A 15,504-nucleotide genomic window follows, 5' to 3' on the forward strand; every position below is an offset into this window, starting at 1 on the left:
AGACTAGAAGCAAGTTTTTACATTGACATTTATTTGCGCAACTTGGTGTCTGATAACGGAAACAGGTGGATTTGGTGGTGAACGCATTTCATACTGTATCATTAGTTGGTAACAATGACATTAGAGTCAACAGGTTTGCTTTGTAAACAAATCCACGTGATCATTACTATTGGCTGTCAGAATGACGATATGATCAAAGTGATTACAGATCATTATTGGGATACCATTGCTGCTAAGGTCTTGGCACTAATGCAGACACCGATCTAGCTCCCTATTAAAAGAACATTCATGGAGGAACGGTATTATGCTGAGGATTATAGAATCCAGAGATTGTAAGCAGGATCCAGTTAAAGTCCACTTTGTTTTTTTAGTAGTCTCTTCTGTCACCTGTGTCCCCAATCTCAACTCAATAGAAACCTACTAACAATAGTCTTGTCTGCAGATGGGTTGCAAAACTTCTGATGCCGATTAGCTAATACACAAATTGCCATGGGAAACAGCTCTAAATTTTCTTTACCCCAGGTTTTAATAATGAAGTATGGAATTGTACACAACTACATCTGTTAAAATTCACAATAACCTACATGCAACGACAATGCTTTGCATTGATTTCTTATGAGCAAACAACAATGAAACGTGTTCAGAAAGAAATATCATTTTAAACAGAGCACCTGTTAAGACATTTTCAATTACTATCACATGCTAGAGGTTGCAGATAGCCATGTTTTCTTATCATATGTCATATAAAAACAGCAATTCATGTATTTAAAACTTTTTTGTTTTGCAAAAATAAGATACTAGGGCTTAAAGAAACACTTTGAGGACAGAAATACAAGCGTTGACATTTTTGTCTCATTTTCAAAAAGGTGCAAGGTTTAGGGTCGTTGTCATGCTCCGTTCTTCACTGACCTGGAAAACACACACCCAGCCAGTCCAGTCTGTAAATATATGAACTTCTGTCCTGTATGTCTGATCACTAGGTAGTGAAGCAACCATTAAGATGACAGCAATGGAGCATGCAATCAACTGTGCCAGCAACAGGAATACAACACACAAAAGGTGCAAAATAAATGTCTTCCTTTTTTTAAAATGGGCAGCAGGAACAAGTTCTATCCTGACACATTTTGCACTAGGCTCAGCAATTTCTCAAGAGAATCAGAAAGCACTGTGCCTAGCGCAATACAAATAATTAAAAAAACAAAAATATTATTTTGCATCTCAGCATGCAGTATTCCCGTTGCTGCTAAAACTGATTACTTTGGTGGAAAGGAGCCAAGCCAGCACCTAAGATGTAATTATGGCATATGGGGCCTGATCTTGCCTAGTGCAGCATGTGATATATTTGACATGGAGCATTCAAATAGCAGCCTATATTTCTATGCTTACGGTTCCTTTAACCACTTTAAGACCAGGCCTCTTTCTTAGATGTGGTGTTTACAAGTTAAAAAAAAAAATTTTTTGATAGAAAATTACTTAAAAACCTTCAAAAATTATTAAAAAAAATTCTAACATCCTAGAGAATAAAATGACAGTCGTTGCAATACTTTCTGCCACACCCTATTTGCACAGCGGTCTTACAAGCACACTTTAAAAAAAAAAAAAAAATACACTTTTTTAAATTAAAAAATAAGACAACAGTAAAGTTAGCTCAATTTTTTTTTATATTTTGAAAGATAATGTTAAGCCCAGTAAACTGATACCCAACATGTCACGCATCAAAATTGCGCCCGCACGTGTAATGGCAACAAACTTTTACCCTAAAAAATCTCCATAGGCGACATTTAAAAAATTCTACCTTTTGCATGTTTTGCGTTACAGAGGAGCTCTCACTCTACATATTGTGGCAATACCTCACGTGTGGTTTGAACAGCATTTTCATATGTGGGCGCTACTAGCGCTCGCTTCTGCATGCGAGTTCGGTGGGACCGAGCATGCTTAAAACATTTTCTTATTTATTTTACCTTTTATTTTTACAAGCCTTGTAATAAAAAAAAATGCATGACAGAACCTCTTAAATATGAGATCTGGGGTCAAAAAGACCTCAGATCTGATATTTACACTAAAATGCAATAACTCGTCACTTTTCTCCGTGTCAGCCCAGGGGACAGCCAACAGCTCCAGTAAACGGCGGAGGGCACCAGATCATGGCAGGAGGGGGGCCCTCTCCCGCCGCCGATAAAAGTGATCTTGTGGCGAATCCGCTTTAGAGACCACTTTTATCTTGTACCGGACCGCCGGCCAAACACGGGGATACTGGGGTTATGGCAGCTAGCTGCTGCCATAACAATGATATCCGTCCCAAAGTAGGGACGTACATCGGCGTGTGGAGGTCCGGAAGTGGTTAAGATGTGAGAAGTGTACATTAAAGGATAAGTTCATCTTACACCCATTCCAGCTCCTGCCCACCTCTTCCCCCCCGATCCCCTTTCCTTGCGACATTGGGGTGGGTGATCCTCTCCCCTGCAGCCGCTGTCACATTAAAACTCGGTGCAGCTGTGCACAGCCCGGTCATTCATTCACAGCAATCTGTAAATGTCACTGCCATACAGACTTGTAATTCTCAATGCTCTACAAGCATGCTGATCAGGGTGCTTGCAGTCCATTCACTCTTACTCAAGCTTTCGAACTGAACGCCCATACAGAGTGACAGGCAGAGAGCTGAGGGGAGAGTGAACAGGAGCCTGATATTGCACCCCTGATCTACTGATTGTAGGTGAAATGCTTTGCATGTTCCTGTAGAAAAACTAGTAAATGCAATTTTTTTTTTCCTGCAAGAATATGTCCATTTATTATTTTTTCCTAAAAGGTGTACTTAGCCTTTAACCACCTACCACTTGATTTATTTATAATAATAATAAAAATCAAATGTCCTCATCCACCTGCACAAATGTCAACGCTCTTGTTGGTCCTGCACGCATATGTAAATGTACCACGCATGTGAGGTATCGGCAGGGTTGCCAACCATCAGTAAATTTACGGATAGTTTATAAAAATTATGGATTTTTTTTTTACAACTGTCTGTAAATATCAGGGGCTGATAATTTGGCATGTTATGTTGACTTTTTTAAGTGTAAACCAGATCAATTACATGTAATGTGTATTGTAAGTGTTTCCATATTGTGTTAATACTGTTTAAATACTGGCCGTCTTAGTTTTCAATAGGAGTTCTGTTATTTTTCAGGTTGCCAGTAAAAAATGTGTTCCATCAGTAAATTGTCTGTTTTGTCAATAAAATATGCTGCAGGAGGTTGGCAACAGCGGGTATCTCTGTGAACTTTAGAGAGTGAGAGCAACAATTCTAGCACCACACCCCCTGTGTAACTCTAAACTGTAATAATTTAATGTATCGTCTATCACCATTCTATAAGTGTGCACAATTTTAAAGCAGGACATGTTTGGTATCTATTTACTAGTCATAACATTATCTTTTATAATGAGTTTGTGTTAACTAAAATTCATTAAGGGTTTTTTTTTCTGAAAATTTGCATTTATTTAACTGCTGTGCAAATATTGTGACATTAAAAAAAATTGAAAAACACACCGTTTTATTCTTCATGGCCTTTGCTTAAAAAAAAATAAAAAAAAATTATATATATATATACACACACACAATGTTTGGTGATGTTAAGTAGTTTTCTAGCAAGAAAAAAAAATGCAGATTTTTACATGTATGTGAGAATGTCAGAATTGGCCTGAGGGTAAAGTGATTAAATTTCAATGCTGAAATGCATCAGAGAGTGTAATACAATAAAAAATGTATGCAGCTTTTCTTTACAACTATAAAAAACAAAGAAAAGAAAACAAATCGTACCTGATTACCAATTTTAACTTGCTCTACTGGAAGATGAAGTCTTGATCTACAGAGGAAAAACCAAGTCAGTGATAGTTAATGAAAAGTAATCTCTTAATAAAAAGGGTGCTGAACATTTTTTGTTAGCAATAAGTGGTCAGGAAATCAAACCCATGCCACACAATTTTGATCTACATTCAAACACTTCCGCAGAGAAATCATGACTGCAAACTTCACACTAAAAATATACAAACATGCAAAGCAAATCCAAGAAATATATTTCAAATGGGTAAGTAGTAAATAATGCTGTACACAAAAGGAAAATAAGACAGTGCATGACCTTTTCAAACAAAATATGGTGGGTTATGACATACAGCACATAAAACATTCTCGTTTTGGTCTCTAAAACAACATAAACTGAAAAAAAGAAGCATGTCAAGCATTATGTATAAAAACAAGCGGAAGACAGAATTTAACAGCTTTGTTAATAACCATATTAGAATTAACAGAATGTTAACAGGTCTGGAGAAATTTCAGGGATCTAGGGGACATACGCGACTGCAGCAAATAACCTGAAGGTACTACAACCAAATTAAATGGCCAAGTGGATGGAAAGTATTGGTCGGGAGCCTTTTGCTTATAACTTGCTCATAACTGTAGAAAATGCTGTACACAATTGTGTTCTCTTCCTGTGATAAATTGGCTTGTGGGTTCATAAGCATCTTGTATGGAAAATATTTCTTCCAGTGGTTAAGCTGACCCCTAATAAACATTCCTCCTATGTAATGCTGATATATAGATGGCTAAATGGGTCTAACAAACATGCTTTCTATGCAATGCTGATTTATAGATGGTTCTGTGGATCTAACAGACATGCCTCCAATGTGATGCTGATTTATAGATGGCTGTGGAGATAACAGAAATGCCTCCTATGTAGCATTGATACAGAGATGGCTGTATGAGTCTCCAGTTTACAGTACATCTAGGCAGCTGGATCCTTAGTCAGGGTTAAACTATCAAATAATCTCAAATTATTATTTTTTTCTATTGTTTAAAGCAATAAGTCCAGGCTAATAACAAAATGGGGTACTCATAGTATATGTTTAGTTATCCCTCTGCTAAATCTTGCTGACTAACACTTAGTGGGAGTAAACAATGCAATAGGTTTTAGTAAAAAAAAAAAAGATTGGCGTCAGTTGGAGGAATAGTACCCCATAATTGGTGTCAGTGGGAGAATTAATTTCCTGTCTCTGGTGTCAGTGGGAGAAATAGTCCCCTATTGTTGCTGTCAGTGTGAATAATATTGCTCTATCATTGGTGTCAGTGGGAGGAATAGTACCCTATTGTTGGTGTCAGTGGGAAGAATAGTTCATCATCGTTGGTGTCAGTAGGAAGAATAGTGGCCCATCAATGTTGTCAGTGGGATGAATAGTGGCCCATCATTGGTGTCAGTGGGAGGAATAGTGCCCCGTCCTTGGTGTCAGTGGAAGGAATACTGCCTCATATCAGTGGAAGGAATAGTTCCCCAAGGACTGAATAAAGGGAAGCTAAAGGCCCCATCCAGCCCCTGGGCAGCAGTTTGGAGACCCCTGTCCGAGGGTATGTATTTACTGCACATATAAACTGTACCTAGTGCAGCTCTTATTGAAAACAATCATGCCTACTTAATGTTGAGACCGTTGCAAAATTAAGCTGAATACGTTTTCAAGGATGATATATATTTGAGTGGAGCTTCAGTGTTTAAATAAGGCAACATTTAAAATGACAGCCCACTTCCTTAACCAGTTGCCGACCGCCGCACGCCGATGTACGTCGGTACAATGGCACGGGCAGGCATAAGGACATACATGTACGTCCCTTGCCTCCCGCGGGTCGGGGGCCCGATCGGGCCCCCGCCCGGTGCCTGCGGCGGTCGGTATTCGTACGGGAGCGATCCCGGACGAGGGGACGGCCATTCATTCATGGCCACCCCCTCGCGATCGCTCCCGACGAATAGAAATCCCCGGTGACATCACTTCCTCTCCTGTAATGTAAACACAGGAGAGGAAGTGATGTATTCTCTCCTCCGTGTCGGTATTTTTCGTTCCGACACGGAGGAGAGCGGATCAGTAAGTTGCACCAACACTCTACACACACAGTAGAACATGCCAGGCACACTCACACCCCCCCTTTACCCCCCGATCACCCCCCCAATTACCCCTGCCCCCCAGTCACAGTGACACCAATGTCATTTTTTTTTTTTTTTTTTTTTTTTTTGCATTGGTGTCATTTGTGACTGTAATAACTGTTAGGGCAGTTAGAGTTAGCCCCCTTTAGTTCTAATGTACCCCCCTAACCCCCCCAATAAAGGTTTAACCCCGTGATCACCCCCCGTCGCCAGTGTCACTAAGGCTGGGTTCACATTGCAGCGGTTTATGAGAACGAATGTGATTCGCACCGCACTGCAGTGCAAATCACATCCGATCTCTGTGCGATTCGAGTTCAGCCATTCGCCGCACCCGCCGCACCCGCCACACCCGCCGCACCCGCCGCAAATTCGCACGGGACCCTTTTTTTGGCCCGCAGCAGAATCGGATCGCATGGGTGTTCACACCATGCGATCCGAGTTTGCAGATCGCACTGCGATATGCGAACTGATCTGGGGGTGTCAGTAACATTTCACTGACACTCCCAGCAGTTCGCATAGGGCAGTGTGAACTGCCGCCGGGAGGCATGCGATGCGGGAACCCGCCGCGCATTCGTGGCGTTTCCGCATCGCTCCAGTGTGAACCCAGCCTAATAAGCGATCATTTTTCTGATCGCCGTATTAGTGTCACAGGTGACGCTAGTTAGGCAGGTAGGTATTTAGGTTCGCCGCAGCTTTTTATAGCGCCAGGGACCCCCATATACTACCGCATAAAGCCCCCTGATTGCCCCCTAGTTAACCCTTTCACCTGTGATCACCATATAACTGTTACAGGTGACGCTGGTTGGTTAGTTATTTTTTTATAGTTTCAGGGCACCCGCCATTTATTACCTAATAAAGGTTTAACCCCCTGATCACCCGGCGGGTGTCATTTGTGACTAATAACTGTTAGGGCAGTTAGGGTTAGCCCCCTTTAGTTCTAAGGTACCCCCCTAACCCCCCCCAATAAAGGTTTAACCCCGTGATCACCCCCCGTCGCCAGTGTCACTAAGGCTGGGTTCACATTGCAGCGGTTTGAGAACGGATGTGATTCGCACCGCACTGCAGTGCAAATCACATCCGATCTCTGTGCGATTCGAGTTCAGCCATTCGCCGCACCCGCCACACCCGCCGCACCCGCCGCAAATTCGCACGGGACCCTTTTTTTGGCCCGCAGCAGAATCGGATCGCATGGGTGTTCACACCATGCGATCCGAGTTTGCAGATCGCACTGCGATATGCGAACTGATCTGGGGGTGTCAGTAACATTTCACTGACACTCCCAGCAGTTCGCATAGGGCAGTGTGAACTGCCGCCGGGAGGCATGCGATGCGGGAACCCGCCGCGCATTCGTGGCGTTCCCGCATCGCTCCAGTGTGAACCCAGCCTAATAAGCGATCGTTTTTCTGATCGCTGTATTAGTGTCACAGGTGACGCTAGTTAGGCAGGTAGGTATTTAGGTTCGCCGCAGCTTTTTATAGCGCCAGGGACCCCCATATACTACCGCATAAAGCCCCCTGATTGCCCCCTAGTTAACCCTTTCACCAGTGATCACCATATAACTGTTACAGGTGACGCTGATTGGTTAGTTATTTTTTTTATAGTTTCAGGGCACCCGCCATTTATTACCTAGTCTCACTAGTGTACCCCTAAATTTAGGGGTGTCTACTTTCCAAAATGGGGTCATTTGGGGGGGGTTTGTGCCATCTTGGCATTTTATGGCCTTCAAAACTGTAACGCCCTTAGAAAGCCTGAAGGCGGTGCTTGGTTTTCGGGGCCCCGTACGCGGCTAGGCTCCCAAAAAGTCCCACATATGTGGTATCCCCGTACTCAGGAGAAGCAGCAGAATTTATTTTGGGGTGTCATTTCACATATGCCCATGGCATGCGTGAGCAATATATCATTTAGTGACAACTTTGTGAAAAAAAAAAAAAAAAAAAAAAAGTTTGTAATTTTCCCGCAACTTGTGGCAAAATATAAAATATTCCATGGACTCAACATGCCTCTCAGCAAATAGCTTGGGGTGTCTACTTTCTAAAATGGGGTCATTTGTGGGGGTTTTGTGCCATCTTGGCATTTTATGGCCTTCAAAACTGTAATAGGTAGTGAGAAGTGAACTCAAAAATTTACGCCCTTAGAAAGCCTGAAGGCGGTGCTTGGTTTTCGGGGCCCCGTACGCGGCTAGGCTCCCAAAAAGTCCCACATATGTGGTATCCCCGTACTCAGGAGAAGCAGCAGAATTTATTTTGGGGTGTCATTTCACATATGCCCATGGCATGTGTGAGCAATATATCATTTAGTGACAACTTTGTGAAAAAAAAAAAAAAAAAAAAAAAGTTTGTAATTTTCCCGCAACTTGTGGCAAAATATAAAATATTCCATGAACTCAACATGCCTCTCAGCAAATAGCTTGGGGTGTCTACTTTCTAAAATGGGGTCATTTGTGGGGGTTTTGTGCCATCTTGGCATTTTATGGCCTTCAAAACTGTAATAGGTAGTGAGAAGTGAACTCAAAAATGTACGCCCTTAGAAAGCCTGAAGGCGGTGCTTGGTTTTCGGGGCCCCGTACGCGGCTAGGCTCCCAAAAAGTCCCACATATGTGGTATCCCCGTACTCAGGAGAAGCAGCAGAATTTATTTTGGGGTGTCATTTCACATACGCCCATAGCATGTGTGAGCAATATATCATTTAGTGACAACTTTGTGTAAAAAAAAAAAAAAAATTTTTTTTTTGTCATTATTCAATCGCTTGAGGCAAAAAAATAAAATATTCAATGGGCTCAACATGCCTCTTATCAATTTCCTTAGGGGGTCTACTTTCCAAAATGGGGTCATTTGGGGGGGTTTTGTACTGCCCTGCCATTTTAGCACCTCAAGAAATGAGATAGGCAGTCGTAAACTAAAAGCTGCGTAAATTCCAGAAAACGTACCTTAGTTTGTAGATGTGACAACTTTTGCGCAAACCAATAAATATACAATTATTGACTTTTTTTTTACCAAAGACATGTGGCTGAATACATTTTGGCCTAAATGTATGACTAAAATTGAGTTTATTGGATTTTTCTAATAACAAAAAGTAGAAAATATCATTTTTTTTCAAAATTTGCGGTCTTTTTACGTTTATATCGCAAAAAATAAAAATCGCAGAGGCAATCAAATACCATCAAAAGAAAGCTCTATTTGTGGGAAGAAAAGGACGCAAATTTTGTTTGGGTACAACATTGCATGACCGCGCAATTACCAGTTAAAGCAGCGCAGTGCCAAAGTGTAAAAAGACCTCTGGTCATTTACCAGCAAAATGGTCCGGTCTGAAAGTGGTTAAGACCACTAAAAGACATAGCAAACATATACAATTTTTAAAGCAGAACTTCACTGAAAAACAAAGCTTCACTCTTCCTCATCCTCACCCTTTTTACTTTTTTTTTTAATTCTCTTACTTCCTCTGAAATACCTGGGTAAAACCACCAAATGTTCACCCCCCATTCCTTTCTACTCACAACCTTCTAGGACACGTTACAGGTCCTAGGACCTGCAAGACCATTCACGCAGTGTAGCATGATTCATGCAAGCGCAGTGGTTGTGGCTTCACAGCCGGCTTTCCACACTCAGCATGGTGGTGCTGGGGACCCAAATACTGGTAAAGAACCGGCCCAGGTGAGTACAACCATCTCAATCCTCTATCTGCCAATTTTTCTATACAGCGTGGTCTGTGTACGGAGATGAAAAAAGAACAGATGTACCTGCCAGATCACAAAATTAACACAAAGGAAAATAAAAGGTGGGAAAAAAGAGAAAACTAATGCAGCCATTGCAGCTAAGGACTGGTAAGCTACAGCAGAATTCACTTTTGTTTTGGCATTAAATATACTTTAAGGCCATGATATACAGTAAATAGTGATTTCATCATAAAACGTTTTATTTTATCAGAACTGAGAATGAAATTTGAGCCTGCACAGTACTATCTTGTGCAACTTACTAGCCACCATGGCAAAGCTGGTATTATTATTCTAGAATTCTGACTGTTCCAAATGAACATGAGCTTAATCAATAACAAAGTTAAAACTATGCTAATCCTTTGTCAGTAAACATTAACCAGGACACCATTCGGTGATAACAGAAATTGCAAGTGTGACCCCCAAAATGTATATGGTTGTTAAACACTAGACTTTGGGAATCTATAGATTAATACAAGCAATGTCAGAAAACATACTGTACAGTGCCTTGAAAAGTATTCAAGTATACAGCGTACCGCTACATACCGCTCCAGTGTGAAAGACCTCTGGCTTTCACACTAGCGTGAATGGAGCCGCTGTTTCAGGGCGCTTTGCAGGTGCTATTTTTAACGCTATAGCACCTGCAAAGTGCCTCAGTGTGAAAGGGGTCTTATTTGGTAAAAGATAAGTGATATGTGTCATCCAAATAAACACAGCAGAGAGTTAAAGCTCTACAGCTGAAATTTGTTGACTAAGGCTTTGGCTGAAATGCGTTAGCGTTCTGCTGTGTTTTTTTGGCTGTCCCAGATCGCTCATCTTTTACCAAATAAAGTATTGTGAGGGACTGTTGTCAGACAGACTCCAAGTCTCTCTTCGAATTTGTGCATAAGAGGTGTGCAAGAACTTTAGCTGTTAAGTCGTACATCTCTTTTGCGTATACTGGTATAGAGGTGGAGGCAATCTTATAATCTATGCCTTTATTGATAAATATAAACCGTGGACAATAATAGGGCGAGATAAAATGCATATGAGACCCCAAACACAAAAATGGTTGTTAAACACTGGACTCGGGTATCCTTATAGAATTACAAGCACTGTTTTGCAGGAATGAGTGTTCTTGTAACTTTAAATTCTTAATTAACCCTATGCACACCGCTATACATCCTTACATATTTCTAAAAAACATTTGCATAAACGGGGATTCCTGGTTTGCATAAATTGCAATACTTGTTCAAGCTAGTCAGCTGTGTCAAAGTGATTCCTTTCTGGCTAAAGGGGGATCACTTTGTTGCATTTCTGATTTTGTGCAAAGTTATTTTTTATAGTCAGGTAAGTAAAATTTTGCATGGTAACCATGTCAATTATTTTCTACCAGCAGATGCAGCTTTAACCTGATTTTTACGTTCTTCCTGTAGCTTCTTGGCACTTTTGTTGTAAAAAGCCTGTTTTACTGCCATGTTCTCTTCAGATAGACCATAGTGCTCTGGGAATCAATGCAGTAAACGATGTTTAGTAAAAGACAGATTCTACGCTGGATCTTTCTGCCAGGAGGCAAGTACTAAATGCTTGTTTCGATGTGTAATTACTTGTGCTTATAGGCTATGTGCATAATCACATTGGCTGAAATATATCTGCATTCAGAGGCATTAAAAAAAAAGAAAAAAACATGCTTCCATAAGCAATGTTTTTTCTGCCCATGTGCATGAGGCCTAAGGATGTTTTGTATAATGTACAATACAAAAACAAAAGTAATCTGTAGTTTCTTTTTATCAGTAAACAAGTTCTAGAAATGCACATGTGAGCTGGTAAATACAGCGCACCCTGTGTTTATTCTGTTGGGACACTAACTTCTGATTTGTTGAGGCAAGTTATTTCACGTGCAATGAATGCATTTATTTGCAAATAGCCGCACTGTGTTCTCCATAAATGTAAGTGAAATGGCATTGTTTAAAAAAAGTAATGAAAATGTTCTGTAAAACAACCAGAAGGTTGCTTTAAAAAAAATAACAGTGAAAATCATATGTGTTTCTATGATTTACAATGCACATCTTAATTTTATTGAATAATGCCCATGGTGATTGACCTCTGCAGTGGAGAGCAGGTCTAAATCAAGCAGTTCTGATGCACAGAAAAGCAGTAATCAGTATTTTACAGTTGATGTATAACACCTATCTCTTTACAACTAAAGCCGGTAAATGCTGCCATGCTATGTATCATGCAAAGAAGTTTGCTAAAGATATGCAGTGTAATAATCTTATATCTCACAGTTATAATATTTAAAATAAACCAATTCAAGAGAGCCATGCCCTTAAGTGAATAAACAGATACAGTATAACCACACGCTCTTACAGAGGTAAAAACTGCAGCACCTACAAACCTTTTAAAAATTTGTTTGACCAATCACTTTACCATTTTTGTTCTTAAGTTGACACTTTTTACAAAAAGAGTTCACGTGTCCCAAGTGAAAATTTCAATCTCTGTTTTTATTATTTATAACAAGTATTTACAGTTGTCAATGGCTCATAAGTTTACACACCCTGGCATAATTTATGATTTCTTGGCCATTTTACAGAGAATATGAATGATAACACAAAAACATTTTTATCACTCTCAATCAACTGTGTTTACTCTTTTTAGATCATAATGGCAACATAAACTACCCAAATGACCCTGATCAAAAGTTTACATACCCTGGTGATTTTGGCCTGATAACATGCACACAAGTTGGCACAAAGGGGTTTGAATGGGTAACCATCCTCACCTGTGATCTGGTTGCTTGTAATTATTGTGTGTTTAAAAGGTCAATGAGTTTCTGGACTCCTGACAGACCCTTGCATCTTTCATCATGTGCTGCACTGACGTTTCTGGATTCTGAGTCATGGGGGAAAGCAAAAGAATTAGAGGTCGACCGATATATCGGCCGGCATATCGGCCGATATTTGCCGTTTTTTAAATAATCGGCATCGGCCGATTTTGCTGATAAAAAGCCGATTTATAACTACAGCGGGACTTTGAAATGACTTCTGTATAGAAGACAGTGTGAGTTGCCTGAGTCGTCATAGCAACACTTTCCTCCTCTCTGGGCAGACTGCCAAGAAAAGAACTAAATGATACAATGTTTACACTTGAATGAATGAAGTCATCTCTGTGTGTAGAAGTTCCCAGTTTAACCATTTAAAGACTAAATCTTTTCTGACACTTGTTGCTTACAAGTAAAAATCCTGTATTTTCTGCCAGAAAATCACTTAGACCCCCCAAAAATTATATATTTTTTTTAGCAGAGATCCTAGGGAATAAAATAGCGGTTGTTGCAATATTTTATGTCACACGGCATTTGCACAGAGGTCTTTCAAATGCATTTTTTTTGGGAAAAAAATACACTATTTAAAAATAAAATAAAAACAGTAAAGTTAGCCCATTTTTTTTTTTCGGCCAAAAGTTTTGACTACCTGTTTTTATTTAATACATAGGTTTTTTTTTTTTTTTTATCTAAATCATACATACAAGTAAACTGATTGGAGGTTTGTTTTGTTTAATAAATGTTTAAATGTAAGAAATTTTCTGTATCACTTATGAAGGCTGCTTTCACACTGGAGCGTTGATGTTAAAACGCAAGTTTTAGCGGCTCTTTACCATCATTTTAGCGGTGCTATTTGGCTGCTAGTGGGGCACATATAACCCAGCTAGCGGCCAAGGAAGAGGTTAAATGCGCCCATGAAGCACTGCTGCCAAATCGCATTGCATGCGCTTCGGCAGTGGTGCCCATTCATATCAATGGGCAGGAGTGGTGGAGGAGCGGTAGACACCACTCCAAACGTGCTGCTTGCAGGATTTTTTTTTAAGATCCTGCCAGCGCATCGCCTCAGTGTGAAAGCACTCTGTCTTTCACACAGACTGCAGGGGAGCCATTTTTCAGGCACTTTACAGGCGCTATTTTTAGCCCAAAAGAGCCTGAAAAACGCCCCAATGGGAAAGGTGTGTTAGATCAAGGGGGATTAAAAAAATAATAATAATAAATAAAAAAGGAAAAAAATAAATAAAATAAAATAAATTCGGCCTAACATATCGGCCCAAAAAAATCGGCATCATATATCGGTTATCGGCCGCCATGATTTCTAAATATCGGCATCGGCCAGAGAAAAACCCATATCGGTCGACCTCTAAAAAGAATCGTCAAAGGATCTGCGGGTAAAAGGTTTGTTGAACTGAATAAAACAGGAAAGGGATATAAAAAGATAGCCATGGAATTGAAAATGCCAATCAGCATTGTTCAAACTCTAATCAAGAAGTGGAAAATGAGGGGTTCTGTTTAAACCAAAACCACGGTCTGGTATACCAACTAAAATTTCAGCCACACCTGCCAGGAAAATTGTTCGGGATGCAAAGAAAAACACACAAATAACTTCACGTGAAATACAGAACTCTCTGAAAATGTGGTGTGGCTGTTTAAATATGCACAATAAGGAGGCACTTGAAGAAAGATGAGCTGCATGGTTGAGTCGCCAGAAGAAAGCCATTACACAAATGCCACAAAGTATCCAGCTTACAATACGCCAAACAGCACAGAGACAAGCCTCAAACCTTCTGGCACAAAGTCATTTGCAGTGATAAGGCCAAAATTAAAAACTTTTTAGCCACAACCATAAACGCTACATTTAGAGAGAAGTCAACAATGCCTAAGATAAAAGGTACACCATTCCTACTGGGAAACATGGAGGTGGATCGCTGATGTTTTGGGGATGCGTGAGCTACAAAAGGCACAGGGAATTTGGTCAAAATTGATGGCAAGATGAATGCAGTAGGTTATCAAAAAATACTGGAGGAAAATTTGCATTCATCAGCTACAAAGCTGCACATGGTACGTACTTGGACATTCCAACATGAAAATGATCCAAAACACAAGGCCAAGTCGACCTGTCATTGGCTACAGCAGAATAAAATGAAGGTTCTGGAGTGGCCATTTCAGTCTCCTGACCTCAATATCATTGAGCTACCCTGGGGCGATCTCATGCAGTTCATGCAAGACAGCCCAAGAATTCACAGGAACGGGAGGCTTTTTGCCAAGAGGAATTGGCAGCTTTACCGTCTGAGAAGATAAAGAGCCTAATCCACAAATACCACAAAAGACTTCAAGCTGTCATTGGTGTTAAAGGGGGCAATACAGGGTATAACTGGGATATGTAAATTTTTGATCAGGGCCAGTTGGGTAGTTTCTGTTGCCATTATGATTTAAAAAGAGTAAACAGAGTTGATTGATAATAAATGGCTTCAGACAAACAATAACCATGAGTGAAAGAAAAGTTTTTGTGTTATCATTTATATTGTCTGAAAAATGGCTAAAAAATCATAAATTCTGCCAGGGTATGTAAACTTATGAACACAATTGTAAATAGCATTTAAAATTTACACAGTGCTTTACATATATTGTATATTCACATCAGTCCCATCCGTCAGGGAGTTTACAAGGTCCCTAGGGACAATTTAGACAGGACCTCGCAGACAAACTTGTCTATTTTCTGGTTAAGCCTGGAAGTCAGAAGATTAAAATCTGGTGACCACCATCTGTGACATGGTTCCTGGACACTTCAGAGCGTAGGGACCACTCCCCTGGGTCCAAACAATGCTGACTAAAGAAGTCTGCCTGATCACGCCTAGGAAGTAAGTGCTGGGCATTTAGGTACCACACAATGGAAATGCCCTAAGTATGCAACAAGACTAGTACTGGTGCCAGCACCATGGTAAAAGCCTGAAGAGAGTTTGAATGTCAGACTTCGATATCCACAGATGTTAAGCAATCTCCCTGCTGGAAAGAGACAATGAAAACCTGGTGGATTCCAT

At 40.4% G+C, this 15,504-nt stretch overlaps 1 protein-coding gene across 2 annotated transcripts in view; it reads right to left on the reverse strand.

The window, feature by feature from the left end:
* ZNF280D (zinc finger protein 280D) overlaps positions 1-15,504 on the reverse strand; it is a 156,245-nt gene that overhangs the window by 18,028 nt on the left and 122,713 nt on the right. For both annotated transcript variants that reach the window (XM_077472067.1, XM_077472066.1), the window contains one exon: positions 3,812-3,857. In XM_077472067.1, the coding sequence (XP_077328193.1) occupies positions 3,812-3,857 (46 nt within the window). The remainder of the gene's footprint in view (positions 1-3,811; positions 3,858-15,504) is intronic.

Source organism: Lithobates pipiens, unplaced genomic scaffold (genome assembly GCF_037356315.1).
Source record: "Lithobates pipiens isolate NorthernLeopardFrog02 unplaced genomic scaffold, aLitPip1_a1.2 Scaffold_8, whole genome shotgun sequence".
Taxonomy (NCBI): Eukaryota; Metazoa; Chordata; class Amphibia; order Anura; family Ranidae; genus Lithobates; species Lithobates pipiens.